The sequence below is a fragment of the Myodes glareolus genome, chromosome 1, assembly GCF_982192425.1.
Source record: "Myodes glareolus chromosome 1, mMyoGla1.1, whole genome shotgun sequence".
In the NCBI taxonomy this organism is placed as follows: Eukaryota; Metazoa; Chordata; class Mammalia; order Rodentia; family Cricetidae; genus Myodes; species Myodes glareolus.
In genome coordinates, this window is record NC_142026.1 from 40,369,734 (window position 1) to 40,395,853 (window position 26,120).

At 40.2% G+C, this 26,120-nt stretch overlaps 1 protein-coding gene across 1 annotated transcript in view; it reads right to left on the reverse strand.

The window, feature by feature from the left end:
• Nucleotides 1-1,032: 1,032 nt before the first annotated feature.
• Nucleotides 1,033-26,120, reverse strand: part of LOC125405498 (uncharacterized) — a 141,519-nt gene continuing 116,431 nt past the window's right edge. The window contains exons 8-12 of the mRNA XM_087908296.1: nucleotides 21,388-21,545; nucleotides 18,638-18,680; nucleotides 16,730-16,916; nucleotides 3,410-3,545; nucleotides 1,033-1,365 (exon numbers count right to left, since the gene is read on the reverse strand). Of these exons, the coding sequence (XP_087764422.1) occupies nucleotides 1,266-1,365; nucleotides 3,410-3,545; nucleotides 16,730-16,916; nucleotides 18,638-18,680; nucleotides 21,388-21,545 (624 nt within the window). The 3' untranslated portion in view covers nucleotides 1,033-1,265. The remainder of the gene's footprint in view (nucleotides 1,366-3,409; nucleotides 3,546-16,729; nucleotides 16,917-18,637; nucleotides 18,681-21,387; nucleotides 21,546-26,120) is intronic.

Here is a 26,120-nt window from a genome sequence, read left to right on the forward strand (position 1 = left end):
AGGAGAGGTATATGGAAGGGTTTGGAAGAAAGAAAGGGGGCATGGACAGGTTGCGCAATATAATTTATTTATATTATAATCTTGAAAACGAAAAGTAATAGTAAAAACCATGCAAAAGTAATATACAGAAAACTATGGGGTATTGCCTCAGGGTTTTGCTGCAGACTGGACGTGTTTGACAGGCAGTTTTCAAAGTGTCTTTATGGGGCCATATCACATTTTCCTGGGCATAGTGAGGGAGTGGGAATGAGCAGGAAAACACTGGGTGAAGAGACAAAACTGGGCTCAGGTGCACTTCCACCAGAGATCACTGGTATAGTCATCAGCAGGAAATCAATCCCCTTTCCTGCCTTCATCTGTGAGGAAGACTGCGAGCCAAGGTGCAAAGCTATTGTGGTTCAGAAACAGCCTTCTTTATGAAACGACAGACTTGCTTTCACCTGCTGTCATACGTATATGAGTTGCTTTGGGGTATTTTAATCTTACAGTTGAACACGAAAGAAATTTCTGGTTCATGTCTAGGATGTGGGACTTCCAACATGCATTACAGCCTCCTCAATTCCACGTAGGGGTCATTACTCTGAGATTTTTAACTTCCTTTAGAATTTGCTCTCTAGGTCTAGAGCAGTGAGTTCTTGGTTCATTTTGGTTTTGTGGAGATTCATGTGGTGAGTCAGATCCATGTTTTTGAGATGTCTTCCTTAGATTCAGTCTATTTCCTCATTTTATTGTTTTATCATTTATTATTTCATTGTTGTATTATTAAATAGCTTCTAAAAACTGTTGAGAAGAACCCCATTTGAGAAGTCCTGGGGCAGTGCTTAGGCCTGTTCGTCATAAGAGAGCCTAAACAAGATGATCTCTTTCAGCCGAAACACTCACTCATCCTGTAAAAGATACTATTTCCATGATTTTAGCTTTTGCTAATGTCCTGTATTATAGCCTAGAGATACTTTTAGAATCTTGTGACCAAAGGTCTTAATGAAAGATTTTGCAAAGAACATAAAAGACAAAAATGAGACAAATGCATGTTTATTCTTGTTTTCAAATACTTGAGGCAGAGGAGCTACGGGACCTTGACTTAAATGTGAACAGCCCAGGGAGGAAACTATGACCTATGTGCAACACTGACATCAGTTGTTTCAACTTTTAACACCTAAAAAGGAGCTCCATTTGGAAACTGTATCTCAGAAATGTTTCCTTTCTTTCCTCCAGTTGGGGATACCCTCATGGAACGAGGAACGTGTGCTTTTATTTAGTTTCTTTCACATTCTGGTCTCTTCTAGAGGTCTGTTCATGAACTCTTGAATAGCTTGGTCCAGAGGAAGCCATTTTTTGATAGACGTTTTCAAAGCTGTAATCCAGCTGCAAGGAAAAAAAAACAAAAACAAACAATAGACCAAATCATTAAACCATCATAAACAGCCCTTGGGAGGTAAAACATGACAAAATTCTTTAATTTATTTTCTAGTTGTTTCTCTTGGTTATTTAGTTTGGAATAAATGCGAAAAGCACACTTTAAAGATTTCATGTTGAATGAGCAGGTAGAATATAGAGATAGCTCTATAATAAAAGTAAGGGATCTATGTAGTAGTAGAGAGGAAGATGATAAATGGTGATCAGTGGGGCTCTTTGGTTTTAAAATTGCTAATCGTGTCTTGCTATTTTCATTTAACCTTAAACTTTGCTGGTTAAACATGTAACAAATATTGTCATGTTGGAGAAAATATTTCTTTTTTAAGTGTGATCTCTGGAACCACACTTACTCTCTAATTAATCCTCCTTGTCTTTCTCTTGCTTTCATTTTCTTGGACAATGTTTTTTTTTGAAATATTGTTTCTAAAGGCAGGAGCTCTATTACTAGACTACCAGGAATAACAGCCAGGAACACTTACCCAGGAATATTTTCAACAGACTATTTCAGAAACACTAATGAATGAATGTGTGGGTCTCTAACTTTAATCCCTTTCTGAACTTCCTTTAGGGATAAGTGGAATGACAAACAGCTCTAGGTTGTATCTAGGTTTTGACTTTCCACTGTTACTCTTGGAAATATTTCTCTAATGGTTTGATTTTTGTTTTTACTGTAAATGAATGCCCAACTATTGAGCCTGCTGTTCCAGAGAAACCAGTAGGTTTTATCAGATGGACTTAGATCAGGTTCAATGACCCCTGCTCCGTTGTGGTAGCTGGAGCCTCAGCTACAGTATCTGCTGACCAGATGTCCAGGAAGGAAGCTATGGCAACACAGCTAGCACACACCTTCTTCCTACTCCGGCACCTCTTTCAAGGGAGAGGCAGGCGCAACGTTTTACATAGTGGGGAAAGACAGATGAAGTCCCCAGTCTCCTGCCTAAGTGGTTATTTTAGGGAGATCCCTAAAGTCTCACTTTTGGAATTTTCTCTGTGCTTAATACCTAATTTCTAATAACTGTCCCTAGAAATTGGCTTTAGTAAGGAATTTCTTTATGGGATCTGTGCCATTATAATAAAAGGCCTGGAACAGGTGGGAGATTACTGTGATGAAGGTGAGGGCAGAGATGGGGTCTAGAAGGCATGGGCATCTTGGGGAGGCCGGAGAAGTGGATGATGCTGAATAACGCCTTGCTTGCTGTGCTGTGTTTGGTGACTTCACCTCCCTTGTGTTTCAGAACCATTTGAACTAAATGCTCATTCTGAATGACAGCCTGAGTTGAATACACCACGAATTAAGTCAGTTTTGTGTCCTTCATGGCACAGAATAAAATCCTCAACCAAGTTATAAATGGATAAGTCAATGCAAGCTATGTGAAAAGGTCAAATGGCAGATTCATTTATTTATTTTATTATTATTATTTTTTTCGGTTTTTGGTTTTTTCATTTTTTGAAACAAAGTTTCTCTGTAGCTTTGGTGCCTGTCCTGGAACTCACTCCTGACCAGGCTGACCTCAAACTGACAGAGATCCGCCTGCCTCAGTCTCCCCAGTGCTGGGATTAAAGGCGTGTGCCACCACCACCTGGCATGGATTTATGTTTTACACAATTAAGATGTGCTAATAAATATGATTTAAAAATATATGAATCATTTATAAATTATAAATGGTGTGTGTGTGTGGGGGGGATGTTCTTTTGTTTTTCTTAGTGCTAAAGCTTAAGTTACCCACTGTCTTGACAGGCATTCTGGTTACTATATTTTCATTTGGGAAGCAAAGTATCTCTAGAGAAGTCTAAAGAAGGGATGAAGAAAAAAATAGTCCTGGAGAACAGTCAAAGGGTGAAATTCTCTTAAGGAGCAGAGTTGGAAAATAAAGGGATGAGCTCCTTAAAGAGACCTTGTTGAGGCTGACATAGAGGGAGGAAGGGGAGGTCTTGACTGACCCTTTGTCCAGACTAACTCACGCAGAGGGAGGAAGCAGAGGTCTCAGCTTACCGCTGATTTTCCGTTTTATTTTCTGCACATAAATAGAAGGTCTTGAACTCTTCGGATGGAGGTTTGAGTTCAATTACTGACTTTTCAAAGCCGTGGGTCTGTTCGGTCACCCTATAGCCTTGGAGATACAGGCCTCCTGCATGGGGGGAAGGAAAGAAGCAGAGGTGGGGGATGGGGAGAAGTGAGAGCAGGGAAAGTAAAGGAGGAAAAGGTGTCAAGGTGCTAAAATTCTGTGCACGAAAAGGCTGCTTGGCCAGCTGGGTCCTCACAGGTGAGGAAGCTAGCTTCAAAAGAGGCCACATATTGACTGTGTCCAGCAGCAAGACTGGTAGCAGCATCAGAACTTCTTGGTTCCATTTGTAAATGATGGATATTTATCTGTGCTTGGATAACCTTCTTTACCAGAAAGACATAGTTTTGAAATACAATTTCCATTATCTAAGAGGAACAGCTGCAATACCATATCAGAAGAAAATTAAACAGTATTTCTTGAAGGCGGAGTCATTGAAACCTACTTCCTGGAGCATGGTGAAGGCTGCAGGTAGTTTCTGCAACCAACCCAGATTCTCCCTCTTTCTGTATACTGCATGTCCCAGCTAAAATATGAACCCATATGGCGATACGAAAATGCCAACTTGAATTAGCAATGAGAATAGATGACTGATTATAAAAAGTCATTTTCTCACGATCCTTTAAATCTTAAAATATTTCTTGGTCTGAATTTTGTTCCCCTTTGGGGTGTTTGTAAGGATATTGATCTAGGAGAAGATTCTGAAAGGTCAATACTCTTGTCTGTTTCTTCTACTCTGAGGCAGCCCAGATCGTTTGCAGAGACTCGGGCATTTTCAGTAATAGTAGTGCTAGGATGTTTAGAGATTCACTCTCTGGGTCACTTTGCCTTTATCCCCTAGCCCGTCCAGCAGTGACCACAGTGCACTTCATTACAAAAGCAACCAAAGAAATGCCATACTCTGCTTGGTAACCTCTGCGATGATGGCATGACATCATGGAAGGGAACCTTGAGGAACGTTGACCTGGTTTCCTTTAAGTCACTCACCGTCAGCCTACTGTGTGAGGAAGACAGGCATTTTCATTGTATGCAGAATAAAGGATTTTACACTTTAGAAATTAGGGAGGTGTTGCTTCTTCTTGTGGAGAATGTGAAAGGTAATATTGAATTCCCTTTTTATGCTCACTTGAGAAGAGTTCATTTTGGAGCTCTTGAGAAAACATTGATTTCAGAAATGGACAGAATTTTTTTCTACCTTAGTTGGCCTCAGTGCTGTGAAGTTCACACAATAGGATGGCATTATTCTCTGAGGCGGAGTGATGGATGAAGAGTGGATAGCATGGAAAACAACTCATTGTAGTATTATTGGCTTACGATAAGGCGGGGGTGGATCAATAGTCTTACTGTACTTCCGGGATCTGTGTGATTCTCAGCGTAGCTTTCCTCATGTCAAAAAGAGACACCTCCCATAAACAGCCACACCCCAGCTGGTGGCAATCCCTACCTAGTCTCCTCGCTCTATTTGCTCTTTGTCCTGTAGCACCTAACAGAAAAGCCAGCTCACAGCGCACACACTCTCCTCAATGTTTGCTTCCTTTCACCCACGTTGCTCATCAGTTCTTTACTTCTTTTCAGTGTAGTATGATGCTCCATTGTATGGATATTGTATATTTTTATCGCTGTGTTCACTAATTGAGGACAGCTGAGACTTGCTCCAAGAGGGGACATCTTTGTCTTCGGTGGTATAACTACGCGTGCTCCAGTGGATGGCTCCACACCCCTGCTGATGGGGGTATCAGAGGGTCACCAAACCAAAAGACAGGAAAGTGTGATGGGGACTTGTAGGAAAGGTGGGTCGGTTGGTAAGGATGGAGGAGGATACGAGAGGACAGAGCTGTGTACTGGTTATCATGCTATTGCTGTGATAAAAATACATGACCAAGGACATTCATAGAACCAGGAATAGAGCATTTGGTTTCAGATGGGAGAGCAGACTGACCTGTGGCTAGAGCGGAAAGCTAAGTGCATATAGCTTGAACCACAGACAAGAAACAAAGAGAGCAAATTGGGAATGGAAGTAGCTTCTGAAACCTCAAAGCCCACCTTCAGTGGTATAGTTCCTCTAGCAAGGTCACACCTCCTAACCACACCCAAGCAGACCCAAGAACTGGAAAAGAAACATTTAAATGCCTGAGACATAGAGGGGACACCACATTCAGATCACCACAAAGTATATGACCAGAATGTATTATATACAAATATAAAATACTAAAAATAAATATTTATAAATAAAAATGCAAAAAATGTTGGTTGCTACAAACAGCAAGGTCTTTAGCCATTTTCCTAGTCACTTGCAGGGCATAATAAGGGACAGTAAAGCTGGTGGCTGCAACCACAGCACCTCATTTAGGGAAATTTCTCTGGGTCTATGCCCCTTTGTTATGTTAGTAGCAGTAACTATCAGCCCAGTCTGATATTAGTTGTAAGAATGGTGTAAGCATTATATGCCCTGTTTCCTGTAACAGTGCAGAGTGATCTTTCTGAGAAGTGCACACAGACCTTGATGTGATTGAGTAACAAACAACAGTCATAATTGGTTACTTCTAGCTCTTGCAAGAGAAAGATGAAAGGGAATGTGGGGACAATGACAAGATCCTGCAACTTATGTAAAGGACCTTGACCAACAGACTTTTGAAATATTCTTAATGTTAGCAGGCACGTGGGAGCCAGCAGTAAATTTCACTAAAGGACAAATGCCTCTCTTGACACTTAGGCAAAGAAAGTGTTCCGGGAACCGAGAGTCTGCCTTTCCAATTCGCCCACTGCACCCTAGAGGCATATATACCTAGCTCAAAGGGTGATGTGGGTTTAGTGCCTAATGCGGTTTTTACAGAAAATCAGGGCTATTCTGTTTTCCACAGCTCTCCCTCTCCGCCGCCTCCTTTTCACTTTTATTTTTTTCTTCGATTTATTCTCCTCAGTATTTTCTCAGCAGTGCAGATAGAAAGAAACGCCATGCCAATAAAACTACAGCTACATTCAGGGCCAGGTAATATCATGTGAGGTCTTCCAGCTCCAAAGAAGGATCAGTGGACTAACACAAAAACCGTTTAGAATATTTGAAACAGTAAAGAAACCCTGACAGGATGGGACCACAGCAGTCTGATGTTAAGCTGGAAGCAAGGAATGGCAGGTGTGTTACAATGTAATCCAAAAGCAGTGGCTAGCTTTGTATTTCTTCTCTAAGATTCTGATATAGCACTTACCATTGGAGCAGGTGTGTATTCGGAGACTAAAGGCTTTTGCATATCAGTATTTTCCTAATAATTTTGGTTAATTTTGGTGGTGGTCCAGAGATTTGAGAAATGAACACTGTTGTATGTTCTAACATAAGTGATCGAAAAATTTTTGTGAAGCAGTATGATATAACATATCAGGCAGAGGTCAGAGGACAACCGTCATGAGTCTGAGTCTGTTTACTCTTCTTCTATCATGGTATCTGGGGTCGGAACTGAGGGCATCAGGCTTGGCCCCTTATTCCCTGAGCTATCTCATTGGTGTGCACCATGTTTTCAATTCAGTTCTTGGAGCACCGGTATTCACTGAGCTATCTCATTGGTGTGTACCATGTTTTCAATTCAGTTCTTGGAGCACCGGTATTCACTGAGCTATCTCATTGGTGTGCACCATGTTTTCAATTCAGTTCTTGGAGCACCGGTATTCACTGAGCTATCTCATTGGTGTGTACCATGTTTTCAATTCAGTTCTTGGAGCACCGGTATTCCCTGAGCTATCTCATTGGTGTGCACCATGTTTTCAATTCAGTTCTTGGAGCACCGGTATTCACTGAGCTATCTCATTGGTGTGCACCATGTTTTCAATTCAGTTCTTGGAGCACCGGACTGAGTCCTCCAAGGTCCAAATGAGGAGCAGAAGGACGAAGAAAATGAAAAAGGAAATAAGGACTGCGAGGGATGCTATCACCCACTGATACAAGGGGACAGATCTAATGAGAGTTTACCAAGGCCAGTTGGACTGGGACTGAACGAGGACGTGATCCAACCAGATTCTCTGAATGTGGCCGGATTCTCTGAATGTGGCTGGCCCGGAGTCTTTCTGAAAAGTCATTGACAATGACACTGGGACTTGTTTCCTCTGCATATACTGGATTTTGGGGATCCAGTCTGTTTGGATACTCACCTTCCTGGACCTGGAGGGAGGGGGGAGGAACTTGAACTTCCCACAGGGCAGGAAACCCTGACTGCCCTTAGGGACGAAGAGGGAGGAGGAGAGGGAGTGGGGGGAGTGGGAGGGTGTTGGGAAGAGGGGCGTAAATGGAAACTTTTATAATTTAATAAAATTACTTTCAAAAAAAGAGAAATTATTGCAACTGACCACACTGATTATATGACTTAGAAACTGACTGAGCACCCTCAGCGTGAGAAACCTTGCAGTGAACGGTACTCAGGGTATGGTCCAGGGTTATGACTGCTGGGGAATAAGAACACAAAGAGCTGTAAGTTAGGACACAGAGAGCCGTAAGTTGTATTAGCGCTATGCAGAACTCTTTTTGAGCACAGACAGAGCCAAGAATTATAGATTAGACAAGGTCAAGTGTCACTTCTTTAGCATCTCTGGTAAGAATGAAATATGAGCTCTAGAGCTTTGGTGGTGGGTGTGATGGTTCATGTTGCCAACTTGAAGGACCCATCCACGAGAGAAACCTCTGGAGATACCTGTGAAGGGTTTCCAGACTAGGTTAGGATTTTCTTGATTAGGGCTGAACTGAGAAGACTCCTTTATACATGGCAGGCACGTTTTGCAATGATCCTGATGTGAGGAAGCACAAGGGACATAGTTTTCTACTTTTGTGCCTGCTAGCTGTCACCTCTTGCTGGTGAGTTGTTGCTGCTACTATTGCTGCATCTGTTGCTGCCATATTCATTGACATGAGAACACAGTTTCTTCAGCTTTCCTGTGAGGACTGAAGACCAGTAGCCCTCGGGAATCTTCCAGGCCTCCAGCAACTGACCGGGACTGAGGAGGAAACAAGCCTCATTGCCTGAGTAGCTGCTGGCTTCTTAGCCTCTCCAGTAACAAATAGGCATTGTTGGGCTCTCCAGTCTGTACCGTGTTAGCCAGTCTAATAAGTTCCCTTTGATATGTATTCATTGTATTAGCATGGGTCACTGGTGCGGGAGAATTATCTGTATTCTGTCAATCATATTTTAATAAAACGCTGACTGGCCAGGCAGGCAGTATAGGCAGGAAAACCAGACAGGAAGTAGAGGTGGAGCAAAGAGACTGGGAGTATTCTGGCAAGCAGGAAGCTCCCACCGCACTCCTGTCCAGATCACCGAAGAGGCAACATGTAAGCTGCCATGCTGAGAAAGGTACTGAGCCGTGTGGCTAACATAGATAATGATAATGGATTAATATAAGTTACAAGGACTAATAAGAAGCCTGACCTAATGGGCCAATCAGCTTTATAACTTATAGAGATCTCTGTGTGATTGATTTTCTTTGGGACTTGCCGGTTGTGGGGTACTGGGCAGGACAGAAACCCCAACAAGCCGGCCCTCATGTTACAGATGGCGCCCACGTGGATAACTGAATCCACAGAAAGCTTGAGAAAGTTTGGGAAAGAATAGAGTAAAGCATGTTTTCTTGGTAGCAGCAATTTCTCGGGTTCTGCTCTGCTTGCTAGAGGCAAGCAAATGCTCTCATCTAAGAGAGGCTTCCTGACTCAGCTTTAGCTGCAAAACATTGTAGCTCTTTAAGAGGTCCTGCCACGAAACACTTAAACAGTGTTGATGAAAAGCTGAACACATGCTTTTCAGGTTTTCAGCTGTAACAGGAAAAAAGCTGCGCTGTTTTAAAATGCCGACTTTCTGGGCTGTCCTGCCAGGGCAAACTCTGACTCTTTCAGGCAGGCAGTCCGCCTGAGTGTGGTCTGTGAGCAGAATGCTGCAGCTTGCTTGCTGGCAAGGACCTTGAAATGCCATAGAGTTGTGGCAAGAAAAATGGCTTCTGCCGGTACCTCAGCCATGAGGCTGGAAAGCTAAGGAATGGGCTGGATCTAGCCATCAAAGCCACGGCTTTAGTCCTACCGATATTGCTTAGTAAATTAAAGGCTCATGTGATCAGAAAAAGAGAGAGAGATACAGTAAAGAGAGATTCAAAGACAAAAAAAATCCTCTAAATGGCTTACAGTGTGTTAAAAATATATACAGGCTAAAAGTTAAAGTTCTTAAAGTTAAAAGGAAAGAAAGAGAGTAGTTGGGTGTGGTGGTACACACCTTTAATCCCAATGCCTGGAAGCCAGAGGTATATTGACCTCTGTGACTTCAAGGGGCAGGGGTAGATTGATGCCTGTGACCTCAAGGTGTGATAGTACACGCCTTTAATCCCAATGTCTGGGAGACAGAGACAGGCAGATCTCTGTGAATTCAAGGACAGCCTGGTCTACAGAGTTATTCTAGGACAAAGATATACAGAGAACCTGTCTCAAAAGTTAAAAGAAATAGAGGTTAAAATAAAGCCGCATAAAGATGGAAAATAAACAGAGAATCTTGATACTGTATGCTATTATGCTCTCTTTGAATTGTTTGAATGCTGAGGAAGGAGCAACAGCTGCTAAAAGACTTTTATTTATAAATGCTGCTGAACTAACCCAAGATAGGTATTTTGAAAATACCTTGGCTTCAAAACTGAAGTCAAAAGGTATGTTACTTTGGAGAAGAGATTTTGCTTTTGTTTCCACAGAAAATGAGAGGTTGTGAATTCATTCTGAGTTAAGAAAAATCCAGTATGATCAAGGAAGGCCACCTGAGAAATCTCCGACAGGAACAGATGGCCCAGATGTCTGAATTCTACATCCAGAACAGATTCAAGACTGCCGCCTGAGATGATCGAGACTCACAGGATACTCCAGTCATGATTTGATTATAACTCTAAGTTTTCTTTAGGTCCTCATAAGATCATCAGCGCCCCCAACCAGAAGGAAGTAGCCTGAAATACTACGCCCACATTCTCAACAAATGGACTATGGGTATTTTCCTTTGTTTAAAAAAAAAAAGAGGGAAATGGTGCGGGAGAATTATCTGTATTCTGTCAATCATATTTTAATAAAACGCTGATTGGCCAGGCAGGCAGTATAGGCAGGAAAACCAGACAGGAAGTAGAGGTGGAGCAAAGAGACTGGGAGTATTCTGGCAAGCAGGAAGCTCCCTCCACACTCCTGTCCAGATCACCAAAGAGGCAACATGTGAGCTGCCACGCTGAGAAAGGTACTGAGCCGTGTGGCTAACATAGATAATGATAATGGATTAATATAAGTTACAAGGACTAATAAGAAGCCTGACCTAATGGGCCAATCAGCTTTATAACTTATAGAGATCTCTGTGTGATTGATTTCTCTTTGGGGCATACCGGCTATGGGGTACCGGGTGGGACAGATACCCCAACAAGCCAGCCGTCATGTTACAGGTCACTCCTCCAAGAAAAGAACCAAGACCTGCTAAAGTGCTTGCTCAGCGTGGAGGAGGTACAGAATGGGTAGTAGGAAAACGTAGTTATAAATTCCAGCTAAGGCCATGTGACCAATTGTAGACACGAAGATTATAATTGACATAAATGTTTCTGTCGTATTTTGTTAAAATGTGTTTGTACAGACGTTCCTGTTTTCTTTCCTACTTATCATGTATTGTTACATCAATTAAGAGAATATCAGTGGTTATTATATTTAAGTTTTGGGATACTAACAATATGTCCCTCAAGGGAAATTGCCACCTAATCTAAAAATTATAATTCATTTGTAGTTGTACATGAGATAGTTAAAACAATAGATGCATAATTATGACCTAGCTAAACATATTATTCATTTGTGATTGTATTTGGGATAGTTATACTATGTTAGCTATAATTATGACCTAGTTACTGTTTTCATTTGGAAATTAAGCATATCATCAGGGGACATGATTGTGATAATATTCTAGGTTGTCAACCTAACTATATCTGAAATTAAATAAAACCTAAGAGGCTAGGTATAATTTTGAGGGATTTTTTTCTTAATGAAATCCTTTGAAGTGGGAAAACCCATTTTTAATCCAGATCTCTTGAGGTGGGAAGATCCCCTTTCAATCTGGGTCAGCCTGCTGGCAGCCTATATAAAGAGCACAGAAGGAACCCTTTACTCTTTGACTGCTTGCCCCCACTCTCACTGGGAAGTTCACTCCTTCACTAGAATTAGAGCCTATTTTTCCTGTTTCTTGCATATATTGAAAGTCAACTGTGACATCCAGTCTCTTGGACTAAAATACTTCTGGATTTTTAGACAGTCAGTTCCAGACCACAACCTGTAAGGTAGTCTAATAAATCTCATACAAATATAATTCATTTTTAGTTGTACATGAGCTAGTTATATCATGTTAAGCATAATTATTATGTATATATACATATATAATTATGTAAATTCTCTTCCTCTAGTGAACCCTGACTAATACAGAGGACAAGTGATTATAGATTCGTGTTAGGGATTGTGCTGGTTTAGCAAATTAGAGTTTTCAGATTCTCCCCCAATAACTGTGTTTTCATTAGCACTGACTAGTTAGCCAGATTTCCAGTGCCAGACATAGTATCTTTATTGTTGAGCAGATCCTAGGTCTAATTAGAGAGCTCTTGGCTACTGCCAAGGTATGTGTGGTACTACTGTATCTCTGGGAATTCAAAACAGACCTAGGGGTTTGGAAGCAGTTATAAGAAAGTTCTGAGTTTGTAACAATCTGTGAATATAGACTTAAACACTCTCATTATATCTATGAAAATAATCTCTTGAAAATTAGCTTGATTGACTTGGTATTACTATTGATATTTTAAAATAATACTCTAAGTCAATGATGAATCTGTAGTTGTGACTCTTTTGTTTGCCTTGATTCATGTTCTATCACCAGACATTAAAGCTTGAAGGTATAGGCTGCACAGGAACAGTCTGCTCTATTAGTTCTGAAAGAGTTTTTTATCACTTCCTAGCTATATGTTCATCTGGATCATGTCAAAAACACCTTCAGTGTGATTAAGAGAAGAATAATGGACTCTTCATCCAGAATGATAGGTAGAAGATGGGCCATGGAGTGATGTGAGCTTTCTATCTCTATAAATATCCAAGAGAGCCAGAGTTGTCACTGAATTCTTTCTTCCCATTTGACATGTCTCCTAGTCTTAGCTAAGCACTAATTGCCAAAGATGGAGATCAAATGGCTCAGGTTGCAGATGCTCACTACTGCTAATTATTGAACGATCATTCAAATAGACTTTTGACCAGAAATATGACAATGATAATTGATTTTGTTAAAAACTACCAGAGAATGGGAGAAACTAAGTCTGTATTACTGAAAACACCATGAGCTTTGGAAGCTGAATTTGAGCTGGATCTGCTCTGAAAGACTCCTTCTCTAGGATTAGTCTTTATATTACAAGAAGATGCTATAAAATCTGAAAGTGAAGAGAAGAAATCAATAGTCCTATCCAGTTGTGACATTTATGAACCCCAACAATTACCAAGAATGTCAAGATATCCCTAAAATAGGGGCACTCATATCACAGCAGTATAACTAGACTTAAGGCCTGCACAAGAGGGAAATCTTGTCTGGTACAAGAAACCTAGCCAATTCCCCAGGGATAGTGAGGCCACAGATCTTAGAGAAGAACCTACTACTGTCACTTTAGTAAACAAGTATAATTATGGATTGCATTCTAAAGCTTATACTTACACCCACAGATAAGTGCAGCTCTCCGTGTTTACCAAAGAAGATTCTCTTTGCAGCAGAGTGAAACCACAACTTGTCAACATATAGAGGATAATTAATCATGGGGTGCCAAGCCCAAGAGATCTATCTACAATGTAAGCTTTATACCAAAGGCTCAGAGAACATCATGGAGGAGATGACAGCAAGGATTTAAGAGCTAGAGGAGAGGAAATTCTATTGTGACATCTTGTCTCCTAGAAAGGAATGGACTACTTCACTCATGATACCTCCACAATATGGCTGCCCAAATAGGACCTGCATGGTGGTTAATACCAATAGACATCCTAATGTGGAAGGGGGCATCTTGTTGCTAGACAAAGAGCTAGAGACTTTGACAAAATGAACTAAATTAAAGCAACTAAAGACTAATGAGAGAAGGAAAATTAGTCTTCACCAGGAATTAAATCCTAATTGGCTATTCAATACCAATTGATCAGTCCTCATATCACACACACTCACACACACACACACACACACACACATACACACACACACACACACACACACACACACAGGAAACAAAAAGTTATGATTCTCTTCAAAATTAATGAAGATCATATTGATTGAGAGAGACTTTATGAAAATTTTGGCTATAGACAACCAAAAGAGACGACAGGACAAATGACATATATGCTGAATCTTCTATTATAGGAACAGCTCTGAGACTGGATGAAACAATAAATCTTGTTGGCTACAGATTCTCATGACTCTGTGTGTATCATCCTTTTATATGGAATGAATGGAGGTTTATATTATAGTTTGGATATATATTCCAAACAAACTTATAAAGTTAACTGATGCCTTTTACCTGCTTAAACATAAAACAAAAAAAATCTGTAATTGACCTGAGCACATAGTAAATCTGTAGTTGTGTATATATATATATATATATATATATATATATATATATATATGTTACCTTTAAAAGTTTATATGTTTTCAGAAAAAAAGGAGCAGACACCGATAAAGACAAGTAGTCCAGATGATCTAGTATTTCAAAATGCCTCTGTTGCAGTTTGCTCAAAATTCTACATCTATATCAATCTCAAAACTGCTAGTTGAGATGGCCTAACCTCATGCACCATTCTGGTCAGGAATTCAAATATGCCCGGGACTTTCTCACTACACAGAAACTGGACAACAAACTCTCCCAGGATTTGACCATTATATCCCAATTTTCTCAAGATCTCCTAAAGATGCCATTATCCCCAGACAACAGGAAGTAGTCTATAGAACACAACACTCACATTTCCAAGAGATGGGGTGGGTGGTTTTGGTTGTTCAATGGATTATGGATGTTTATCATCATGTAGAAGGGTTGGTTGCAAGTGGTTGTTGGCCATGTTCAGGGGAAAAGCTGAACAAAGATTAGATTCAGGGATCACTTCCTCAAGGAAAAAGGCAGGCATTGAATGATGGGATAAAGGATGAATTGATAAATCTACTTTGGAACAACCACTAGTCTCAAATATTTTGTATTGGTATAGATCTTTATATATTGAAACAAATTTAAGATTATATTTGCTATACTATCATTATATTTCTATTTTTATTTAGATATTGTGCTTATTCATTTTATTTAAAAATGTAATGTAGAATTCTATTCCTTGAAATCTATAATGATAATTAAGAAGTACAAGTTAGTCATTAGCCATTTATAAAAATCAAACTTGTAGTCATGTTAGATATCTTTCCAAGGTTGAACAGAGATATAGTTTAGATTGATAGGTCATCTTCAAACATTTCTGAGACCTACAGAATATAACATTCACAATGTTTAAATAACCTAACACTTTTCATGACAGTGAGATATGTCTTCTACTTGCACCACCAATTAATTCAAAAGAAAAAAAGATCATGTGCATAGAAGAACCTCCATATGGAATTTTTTTCCAATGTGGAAAAGCTAGCTATTTCAGCAAGAATCTACTCTTGCCTCAGCTGCTGACAGTATGCTGTCCAAACTGCACAAGTAGGACAGAAAAGAAAGTGACTGCCAAACATTGCCAGGACAAGGTACAATAGTCCTTCAAAATTCCTGCTTCACAGAAAAATATGTCAGATAATCTAGGCTTGTAGATCAAAAATGGATGTATCAATATTGGGTGGTTGTCCAGGCAGTCAGATGCTCTATCATTTCTATAATTTTTGAAGTTGCTTTCTATCTACTTTCTGTTTACTCATAATATATCCTTCTTGGGTCTCTGATGGGGATTGAAGACTAAGTAGCATATAGTAGTCCTTGTTACCAAATTAAAAAAGTACTAACATAAGAGATATAAAGTTTATAAGATCGAGAAACATAAAAGCTTAATTAATCTAAGATAATGTTTTGAGGTCTAAAAACGATAGTTTTATGATAGTAGTACAAGTTATGATATAAAACGGTTTAGGTACAAAACTATGAATTTATCAATATAGGATAGAAAATAGAGTATTTCCTCTGAATTTTCCAAATGCAAATGAATAGGACATTGTAAATGTAATTCTTACCTGACAATTATTATTGTATATAATTATACTATGTTAGTTAAAACTTTCCTTTCTATTTAGACAAAAAGGAGGAAATGTTGTGGGATATTGATACATTGTGTGAAAGTGTATTGATGTGATTGTTGTAGTAAAAAGCTGAATGGCCAATAGCTAGGCAGGAGGGAAAGCTGGGATTTCCAAGGAGAGATAAGTGAGGAGGAGGAGGAATTTAGGCATGCAAGAAATGCCAGGAGATTCAGAGAGGAAACAGGAGGTACAAGATGGACAAGAGATAATGCCACATGATTGAATGTAGATTAATACAAATGGGTTAATTTAAATTATAAGAGCTAGCAGGAATAAGCCTAAGCCATAGGCTAAGTTTCCATAATTAATAAGAAGTCTCCATATCATTATTTATGATTTGGTGGCCCAAACAAAAATCCAACTACATATATAACTTCATAGGAGTGTAAAGTAATTCTATGATACATGATATAAAATGTGTAGTAGCAGCTTTTTATATATAGATCACTAAATGTAGAGCTAATGCTATTTCAATAACAATGGCTTAGTCTTCACAGCATTCGTATATAATAGGCAGATGTTATTTTTACATTTTATAAGTAAGGAAAGTAAACTGTGGGAAGTTGAGCAACCAGACCACAAAAAAATAAATAAATTAAAAGAAAAAACCAAAACCAAAACCACCACCACCAACAGTAACAACAACAACAAAACCAGACTGCCAGCATCTAAGTTGGAATACTTTGGGGGAAAAGATGGTGGTGTTTCTAACCCAAGAAAATGAGTAGCATTCCTTTTGAACAGAATCAGTGACCCAAAGAATGAGGAGTTTGTGGTTTAACTTCTAAACAGCAAGCATGGGGCATTGAGGCCACAGCCCCTCTTCTGTGGACTATCCATGAAATGTACGTGAAACACTTACACAGGGCCTGCCAAAAGTTCAACAAAGCTAAAGTGTTCTTCCCAGGATTGTCATCATAATTTCAAATGACACGGACTCCTTACCTGACGCCTGAGTAGAGCGAATGCTAGCATAGAAATACAAGCAGCCGTCCTTCAGAATGCAATAGCGTTGGAGCCACACCCCTGTGCTTCTCTCCAGCTGGTGCAGAAGGCCCAGACATTCAGGATGCTTGATAGCGAGAGGTGGGAGGCTACTGTTGTGCAGGGTAACATCTTCCCAGACGTGGCTCTGCAGGGGGAGCACAGTGATATGCAGGTCATCATTCTGCCCCAGATGCCTTTGGCCCACCACACAGCAGTGACGTGGGGGTAAATCTATTTGTCTTTAGGGAGCCAGTGCCTTAAACATTTCTACTGATAATATAATCTCACTGCTTGGGTCACAGTCAGATTATCCTTTGCCTATGGGTAACACCCTCTTCTCTTTGGTTCTATTGTATCCTGAGGGAAACAAGAGTATCAGCCAAAGAACAGGAGATTGGGGCTAGAGAGCCAATTTGCTGATGCATTCTTTGTAAAGGGCTGGCCTGATATGGGCTCCTCACATCACATCGCCCTCCGAGGCTAGATCCTGGGATGTCCGCTCTGAATCATAGCTGCTCGTGGTTCATGCTTTTCTTTATCTGAATCCCCACTTGTGCAAATTAAATGCTCCAAACCAGCCCTAGCCTTGGGCTTTCACGGTCATGATGTGGAAGACTGATGATAAACAGAGACCCTCTAACCTGGAGGGCTGCCCTCAGTCCACGGGCCTGGGAAACACGCTCTTTCTGAGAACTCTGACCCACAGTCAGGAGCACTGCGCTTTATCTCTTCATCAGAACCGGCCCATGCTTGCCAATTTCTCTTTGTTCCATTTTGGCTTTGCCCTTTAGTTTAGCAAGGCGGTGAAAAGATATCAGAATACAGGCAGGGCTTGTGGTATTCTGCGCTGTGAAGTGGGAGCCTGCTGGGAGTTTGGCTGTTCTTTTTTTTTTTTTTCTTCACTTGCTGCAGACACTGTCAGTGCATTAGCAGAATAGATGGCTCTTAAAAGTGTTCAGGCTCATTAGGGTGGTGCCTGGGAGAGACGGGCCAGTGTACTGAGTGCCATGTTCCAGGTAAAATGAAACGAACGCCCTGCTGTTCATTACATGGCAATGCTTCTGATTGTTTTGAATGGACAGTTACAAGGCAATGATATCCAGACTCCACCCTGAATTTCTGCCAATGTATAAACTCAAAGTGGGTAGAGAAGGTGCTAAGTGCATGCCATCTTAGGGAATGATCTCATTATTTAAAATCTACAAATTCATTGCAAATCATACCCACAGTGTAAAAAGGAAAAAGCCCGGCTTTAGGAAGGGTCCTCATAATGCATTACGACACAAACTCAGAAAGAGGGCACCCAAGGCCGTAGGCACTGAGGTGATGGCTTACCTGGTGATGCAGTGCAGCCACCTAACATTTTGTAGGAGCAAATCTAGCAGGGCGATACATCTCTAAAGCTGGAGATCATGGATGTGGAAGAACAGGGTAAGGTAACTAACATGTCTCGAGAACAGAGATAAATGTGAGACTGGCTGTGAGGATCTGAATACAGAGCACATACTCCCACAAGCTGCCCAGATGGCAGCTGCAGCCCAGGACATCCTGGAGAGCCCGAGAGTGTGAAGAAACAGCAGTGTTTGTTTGTTGCCATGGTGGACTATTGCAGGACTCTGTGGGTCAGAAATTACACTCCCCTTTGTGACTCCATCCCAGGTCTTCTGGGGAGGGATAGAAAATGAAAAGAACAGCAGGACTCCAAGTTGCCCTCCCAATCTGAGCAGAACCCTTATTGACTCCAAGTCCTTTCCCCAGCATTTAGAACAGATCTAAGATGTTCCAGACTGGGCAGCACAGTGTCTATTCCTTCTGTGAAGAAACACGAACTGGAAGCAGAGACTAGGACCCAGGAGGAAGGCTTACCTGGCGTATGGGATGAGCCGCTTTGTGCATTGCCTCGAGCCACCTGAAAGATAGCAAAATGAGAGGAGCATCCCTGGGGGGCTGTGTAGTTCCCCATACATGAGCTTGCTCTTACTCAACCTTTCCTTCAGGCAGAGCAGCCCAGTGATATGGGATTCCCTTCTGTATGCTGTGAATATGTTTTATTGCCATTGTTTAATAAAGAAGCTGCTTTCGGCCAATAGCTTAGCAGAGTAAAGTCAGGCTGGAATATATATATATATATATATATATATATATATATATATATATATATATATATATATATATATATAGAGAGAGAGAGAGAGAGAGAGAGAGAGAAAAGGCAGAGTCAGAGAGAATCCATGTAGACACCACAGGAGACAGACACCGGATGCTGTACAGAAACTTACCAGTTGGCCGTAAACACGTGGCAATATGCAGATTAATAGAAATAGGTTAATTTAAGATGTAAGAGCTAGCTAGAAATACGCTTAAGCTATTAGCCAAGCAGTATTGTAACTGATATAGTTTCTGAGTGATTATTTGGGTCTGGGTGGCCAGGAAATAAACTAACAGTCTCCACCTACAGTCCTGAACCTCAGAGGGATTTCTTCACATCATTCCTGGGTGAAGGCAACACATTCTTGGAAATCGGAGGTTAATTTATGGTAAAACCTTATGCTATTAGGCATCTCTAAAGCAGCATTCATGAGATTCCCTCACTACTATCATGTGATCAGTGCCTAAGAGAAAATTCACTCACTGTTTCTGAGGTTTATAATTTATTAACAACAGCATGGCTGTTAAGAATTTCCATACTAACCATAAGGCATGACCTACTAAAATATGGAAATACTGGTGAACGGCTATTGCCTTGACTCCTTTCTTAAGTGTTCTTTGGACAGAGTGGCTTCATTTGTATGCCTTAGTGGTGTTCTATCTGGAGGCCTGAGCTCTTCCAGCCTTGCTCCTTAGCCTGCCAGTGGCATATCGACCCCTCCCCAGCCTGCCAAACTTTCGAAGGCCTCAACTTCTAATCAAAGCACAGTGTTGGCTGCTCTCCCCCACTGTCCACGGTGTCTCCCCGGCTCCCCTCTGCTCTATTTCTTCTTCTGTGTGTGCACCTCTTCCATACATACCTCCTTTACTTCCATGCTCACAAGCCGCCACCCCAGCTCTCAATTGGTATGCTGTATGTCTTCTCTAAGGATGCTTCCCGGCATTTGCTTGGTATTCAAATGAACAAATGCTCTACCATTTTAGTTCCAACCTGGCATTTTGTTTGGTATATTTACTTCCTTCATTTTTGAGATTATAGTTTAAGTAGAGCATTTCTCCCCTCTCTTTCCTTGCTCTACACTCGCCTATATACCATTCTCCACTATCTTTCAAACTCATGGCCTCTTTTTTCCCACTAATTTTTATTGCATGCACTATATGTACATATGTATATATTCTCAAATCTAACACATTCAGTCAATATAGTGTTACTTGTATGTGTGTTTTCATCACTTACTGTTTAACACTGGATAACTAATTGGCATACTTTTCCCTGGGGAAGACTATTTCTCCCATTCTCAGCATTCTTTAGCTACCTATAGTTTATTTGTTTGTGTGTGTGTGTGTGTGTGTGTGTGTGTGTGTGTGTGTGTGTGTGTAGGACTGAAGCCTCTTGGTTCTTTCTTTGTCCACTTTGGCATGTCATCTTTTGGTGGCATGTCAATTGGTATCAATACGGGTGTAGCTTCTGATGTTGCTAGGAGACACAATCTCACAGCAAACTCCATCATCTGCCGGGTCTGTCAATCTTCTGTTCCTTCTTCCACAATTTTATCCATGTATTTACTTTTGGTGCCAAAGATGGGCTCTTCATTATACAGATAATCCATAGAAACTTTAAAATTGTGCATTATCTGTGTCTGGTATAAATAAATACTGCGCATTCATTGAAACAGAGTCAAGTTGCTATCATATTATCCTGGCTGTCCTTTACCTTATATTTATTTAAATATACAATATTCCTCACATAAGGACACAATACCTTTTGATCAAGATATTTCTGATCTATTACTCCATTTAAGGGTGGAAGGAGGTATTCATTAAGACTAGACGCACTGACATGCTACCTTTTTCCATTGACTTTCTGTTCTGTAGCCTGTCCCAACCCTCACTTTAGCTTGCCAGTTCCTTTATTAGAGTTTTCCCTTGGGTTCCTGAAATGGCCAGTAAACTGCATTCCCTTGGGGGTAATGGAGTGTGTATCTAATAGTCAGAACTTTTGCTACCTTTTTAGGATGCCAAACATTCTCCCTCTTTGAAGAATATATGCTTATACAATTTCAACACAGTCTTTATGCATCTACCTCATTTCACTAGAGGGCATTGTTCCATATCATGCTTCTTTATTTTTATACCAATAACTATCAATCTTACAATATCTACACATGGCAACTTGTTAGGAATGAGAGGCATAAACAGGGAGCGGCAATATTCTTGAGCTTCTGTCTTTGAAAGAAAGTAAGGAGAATTACAGTAGCAATGTTAACCGAGTATGCTCATGTGCTTTGGAACTTCTGTTTGAAAAAAATGAAATCATGACATCCCACACTTCTTGTACTTAATAAAACATATGCTACCGTATTTTGTTCTCTGTTTATTCCTGCTTCCAAGAATATGTAAATCTACTACTTATGAAACATTTCCCTGACTGAAAGTAAAACCAGAGAGGCAGGAGATTAATGTATTACCTTTTCATCTCTTGGTTTGAAGTTGCACAGAGGCAAAATATTCTATTTCCACACTGGGGTATACAGTTAAACACAAACGGTTTTCCCAAGCTGCTGTCAACATCAATTTCTGCTCCTTCTAATTTTATTATATCTAGAGGCGGCCACTTCTCTTCATCCTGCAATTGATAAGAAGGATGTTTGGTTAGTGGAGAAAATGAAAAAGGAAAGGAAGAAAATGAGTATTTTTAGTGGATTATCTTTTCCTTAAAATGAAAATAAAATAAAACACACTTGGTAGATTATATTTTCTTTAGCATATAACACAATATACCAAATTATCTGTAATTCCTAAACACACTTGGAATAGCCGTTGTGAAGATGAGCTTTATTTATGCCCATTCAGGAAAGTATTATTAATGTCAGTTTTCCCGTCACCAAAAAGGACATCAAAAGAAACCAGTATCACACACTATGCCTTATAATGACGTGACATCTAGAGTTTTCACCTACACCATGCTTACTCTGTGTCAGGTCCCCTTCTAAACCATTTCCATCAACTGACTGGCCTGACAAAAACTCATAAGATGGCCAGGTCTGTCATCTCCATGTAACAGACCATAGACAGCAGCATAAAAGGACCACAGGATAGTTTTCTGTAAAGGACAACACTTTAACATACAATGATATTCATGTAAAACTAAAATAATTTTACAGGTAAATAGTCTTTATTTTCATTTTTTTAGCTATTTCTTAAAATTCCCTCTTTATTAATGTATCTGTTTTTACCACCCCTACATTGAGATATAACTTAATTACTTATTATGAAATCACTCACTGTGCAGCTTCATATCATTGATGTTTAGGAAGTTTGTGGAGTTAAGACAATACCATTGTAATCTAGTTTGGAAATTGCTACCCCTTGCCAAATCACAGATGAATAGGCATGTTGTGTGTGCTTATGCATTTGGCATACTTGTATGTTTAATATAAGTGGAACCATATTACTTGTTTTTTTTTTTAACTTAGTGTGATTTTTTTTAAACTTTTAAGTTGCAGGAATTGACACTTCATTCTTTTTTAAGACAGTGATATTCTATTGTAGGAGATGTGACAGTCTGTATCCCTTTGTATAAGCTGACAGATTTTTTTCCTGGGGCTATTTTGAGTAACACCTCTGTGAATATTTGTGCACATGTCTTTGGCACATAGCTGAATGGATGCAAAGATATTCTTCAACTACAAGTAGTATCTCATACTTTTATGGAGTTTTTGTGGACTATATCTTAATATTCACTGTTTTAGAGGAAGACTATTAGATCAAATGGCATGCTTCCATATTACAAAGATGACATAGAAACAGAACATGATCCCTGTCTTCCATCAGCATCTTTTCATACCGCATCTATGTCTGGCTTCTTGGATCACTGGGATACAAGGACTATTGGTTTTTGGAATCAATGATGAATGCTTGGGTTATTGAAATTTTTTGCTGCCTAGCTGTATTTTCAGGAGCATCTTAAAGGTTAATCAGAAATAGAAATGGAATCTAATGAACTTATTCTATTGGTGAGCAACTGATGTGTTCACTGAAAGTAATACCCACCGAGGCTGCCTGGAGAAGGCCTACTAAACAGACTAGGTGATGCTGTCCTTAAGTGTCTGGAAGACGTGGTCACTCAGGGAATTCAGGGTCCTTCCATATCCTTTGATGTAGGAGAATTCAAAAGAGTTTGCTCATGGCAAACTCTACAACCAGGAATAGGGCCCTTAGTAATTTAAGAGGTTATTTTCTATTCGCTCAAGTTACGTGTGTATGAGAAAAATGAACAACAACCTAATGGACTGGGTTTAAAAACCAGGAATACTTTCTCTTATAGGCTCTGCACCATGGCCGATGACATTTGTACTAATCTCAGCTGCTGCTTCTCATCCCCCCCCACTCCCCCCCTCCCGCTGATGAACCTGCTGTGTCCCTGGTAGCAACTGCAGCGAAACTTTGGTCATGGGGCATTGCAGCAGGTGTGGGATTTCTTGCAACTGTGTTTTCTCGGCTTATTCTTATTCTTTTATCTCTGTTTCACTGGTACAAGAACCTTTAAACCCCTCTTGGTGAGATCCAGATGTTGAAGAGATTCCATTTGCTCTAACCCTAACACTGCCTGCACTGTGGTGCCAGGCTCCTCAATCACATGTTTTCTAGGGATAAAGAACAATTAAACCTGGCTTCAATTTTACTGTCATGCCTTACAAACAACAACAAAAACAAAAAAAAAGTCTACTTCCTTGAGCCAAATTCAGTCTTTTACCTTGGCAAAATATTAAATTGCCTCTATTTGATCCCTTCCCTAACAGTCTGCCAAAAGTCTTTCTTAGCTCTGATGGAACAATGAAAATTTCTTCAAGGCTGCATTCCCCACAACTTTATATTCTTTTGTCCACGACACAGAAATCCTCTGGCACTTCGTTCTATTCCTGAGCCAGTTCACAGGTTCAGCCGCTGTCTGTGTGAAGGATTGATTAAAATAGCATGGATGCTGAGGGGATTTAACTAGGAATTGTTTAGCGATGTCCAGAAGCTATAGACTGAGAATAAAGGAACTCGGGCTGTTTGTGCCAGAAGACCTTGGGTAATCTTTGGGGTTGTCTATCATGGAAATTATATTTTTTACAGAAGGTCAGAGTGTTCAGACATGGGAAACATCAAGCGATAATGAAGACAAAAACCCAACCTAGAGTGAATGTGCTTCTGAAATAGATTATCTTTATGGAGAAGAATAAAGACAAGACAAGGGCATTCGTGTTTTTGAGGCTTTCTGCTAAAATAAAACTACCTGCAGATGCCTTTGAATTTCTGTTTTGGTCAAAATTTTGGTTTTAACATGATAGAAATTTGTTGTTGACACATCTCCTAGTCTCTGAAAAGGAAAAAAAAATGGGGACATTGGGTGTATGTTTCATTTCATCTGGGTGTACAACCCTGAAAATCCACTTTTTCAGGAGGCAAGGAAAAGCATGAGAAAGAGATCATTCTGAGTGAAGAAAAACAGAGCCAAGACAAATTTAGACAGAAAGAAAGACTGTTTTAAAGGGGAGCATCCCAGGAAAGGTGAATACATTGCAGAGCTGAGAAGCTGTGAAACTGGAGGGTTGGAATAAATTGTGGAATGTCCATCAGAACTTTGTTAATGACACTGGGCACCCTTTATCTCTAGATGGCTGTTTGAAACAACTCCACCCTACCTGCAACTAAAGCCACCATTTCTTGATGGTCATGACAAGACGCTTATGACTGATCATGCCCTAGGACCAGGGGAGAAGTCAAGGGCATGGGTGAGAAGGAAGGAGGGAAAGGAAGGGCTTTCATTGCTGTGCCTTTTGCTATCTTTGTATTGTGGAGAAATAGAAGCCATGATTCTTGAGGGACTACAAGCCCCTCCCTAGATTATTTGAGATTCCTTATGTATACAATTATTTATTTGTTTGTTTGTGTTTCAATTTCTCCACCAGGCAGACAGGGCAGGATGCAAATGACAGAAAGCAGAAAGTCAAATGAACATGTAAACCACACCCTTGTTTACATGTAATAATAGTTTCTCAGTTAATGCTTCATGATTTCTGACCTTCCCTTTTACTTTGGTTAAAAAGCAATGAGATGGAGGCAATTTCACTGCAACCATGCACGTTTTAAAGCAAAAGTACATTTGTAAGGTATTTCATCTTTCCAGAGAGCTATGGCTCCTTCCCTGTTTTTATAAAAATCCCTGACTGCAGATGTGACATCAACAGAGGTAACTGGCTGCCAACTGAGAATTTTGTGCTTTCTCTTTCAGTTTGCCTGGAGTGGGGAATCAGGTTTCCAGTGTGATAAATACAGGCTGACTGCACCATGTTGTTTCCTGGCAGCAGCCAGATTCCAGGCTCCAGGAGGCCCTGGGAGCCCTTGCAGCTAAAGGAGTTTGTCGTCATGGGAGTTCTTACAGCTAAAGGAGCTTGCTGTCGTTGGGCAAATCCTGATGCTATGCCCAGACAAACAGGTTTCTTCTTGAAAGTTAGCCAAGGGGAGGGTTGCCAACAGTATTTGAGTTTGGACTACCCAACTCTCCAGCTTTGTAGAGAAATTTATGTTCTCAATTGAATGGCTCAGTTGTTACATTTTCCTTGGCTCCCAAATTACTCCTAGAAGTTTACCCACTACTATGCAATACTTATCATTACAAAAGGAGACTGAAGGACTGGGAATGGTGGCACACACCTTGAATCGCAGAACTTGCAGAATGAAGACAAGATTATCATGAGATTGAGGCCAATCTAAACTACACAGGGAGCAGAAGGAAAACTCAAGGTGTATAGCAAGACCTCGTCTCCACACTCACATTGTTAAAAATTAAAAAGTTGTGAAGTAGTGAAACTGAATTAGCAGCCTGGAAGTTTTGGGTAAAACAATGGCATTCTGTACCATATGCTCTTTGATGAAATGCTTGTTTTAAAGTGTCCCGTCTAAATGTACGATAGGGCTCACATATTTTTTCTAGGAAACCTTCCAAGGACTCCAGTGGGTGTGTGAAGCAGAGAGTGCTTGATCCTGTTTATAAATACTTTTCTTCATGCCTTGCAATGTTGCCATATAATACAAGACTTAGTTGATCCTCTTGGGTTTTGTGCCACGCACTTGCATCAATCCGTCTACACATTATGAACACAATTAACTAAAGTAATAAACACAAAAACCATGTCACCATGACAGGTGATCT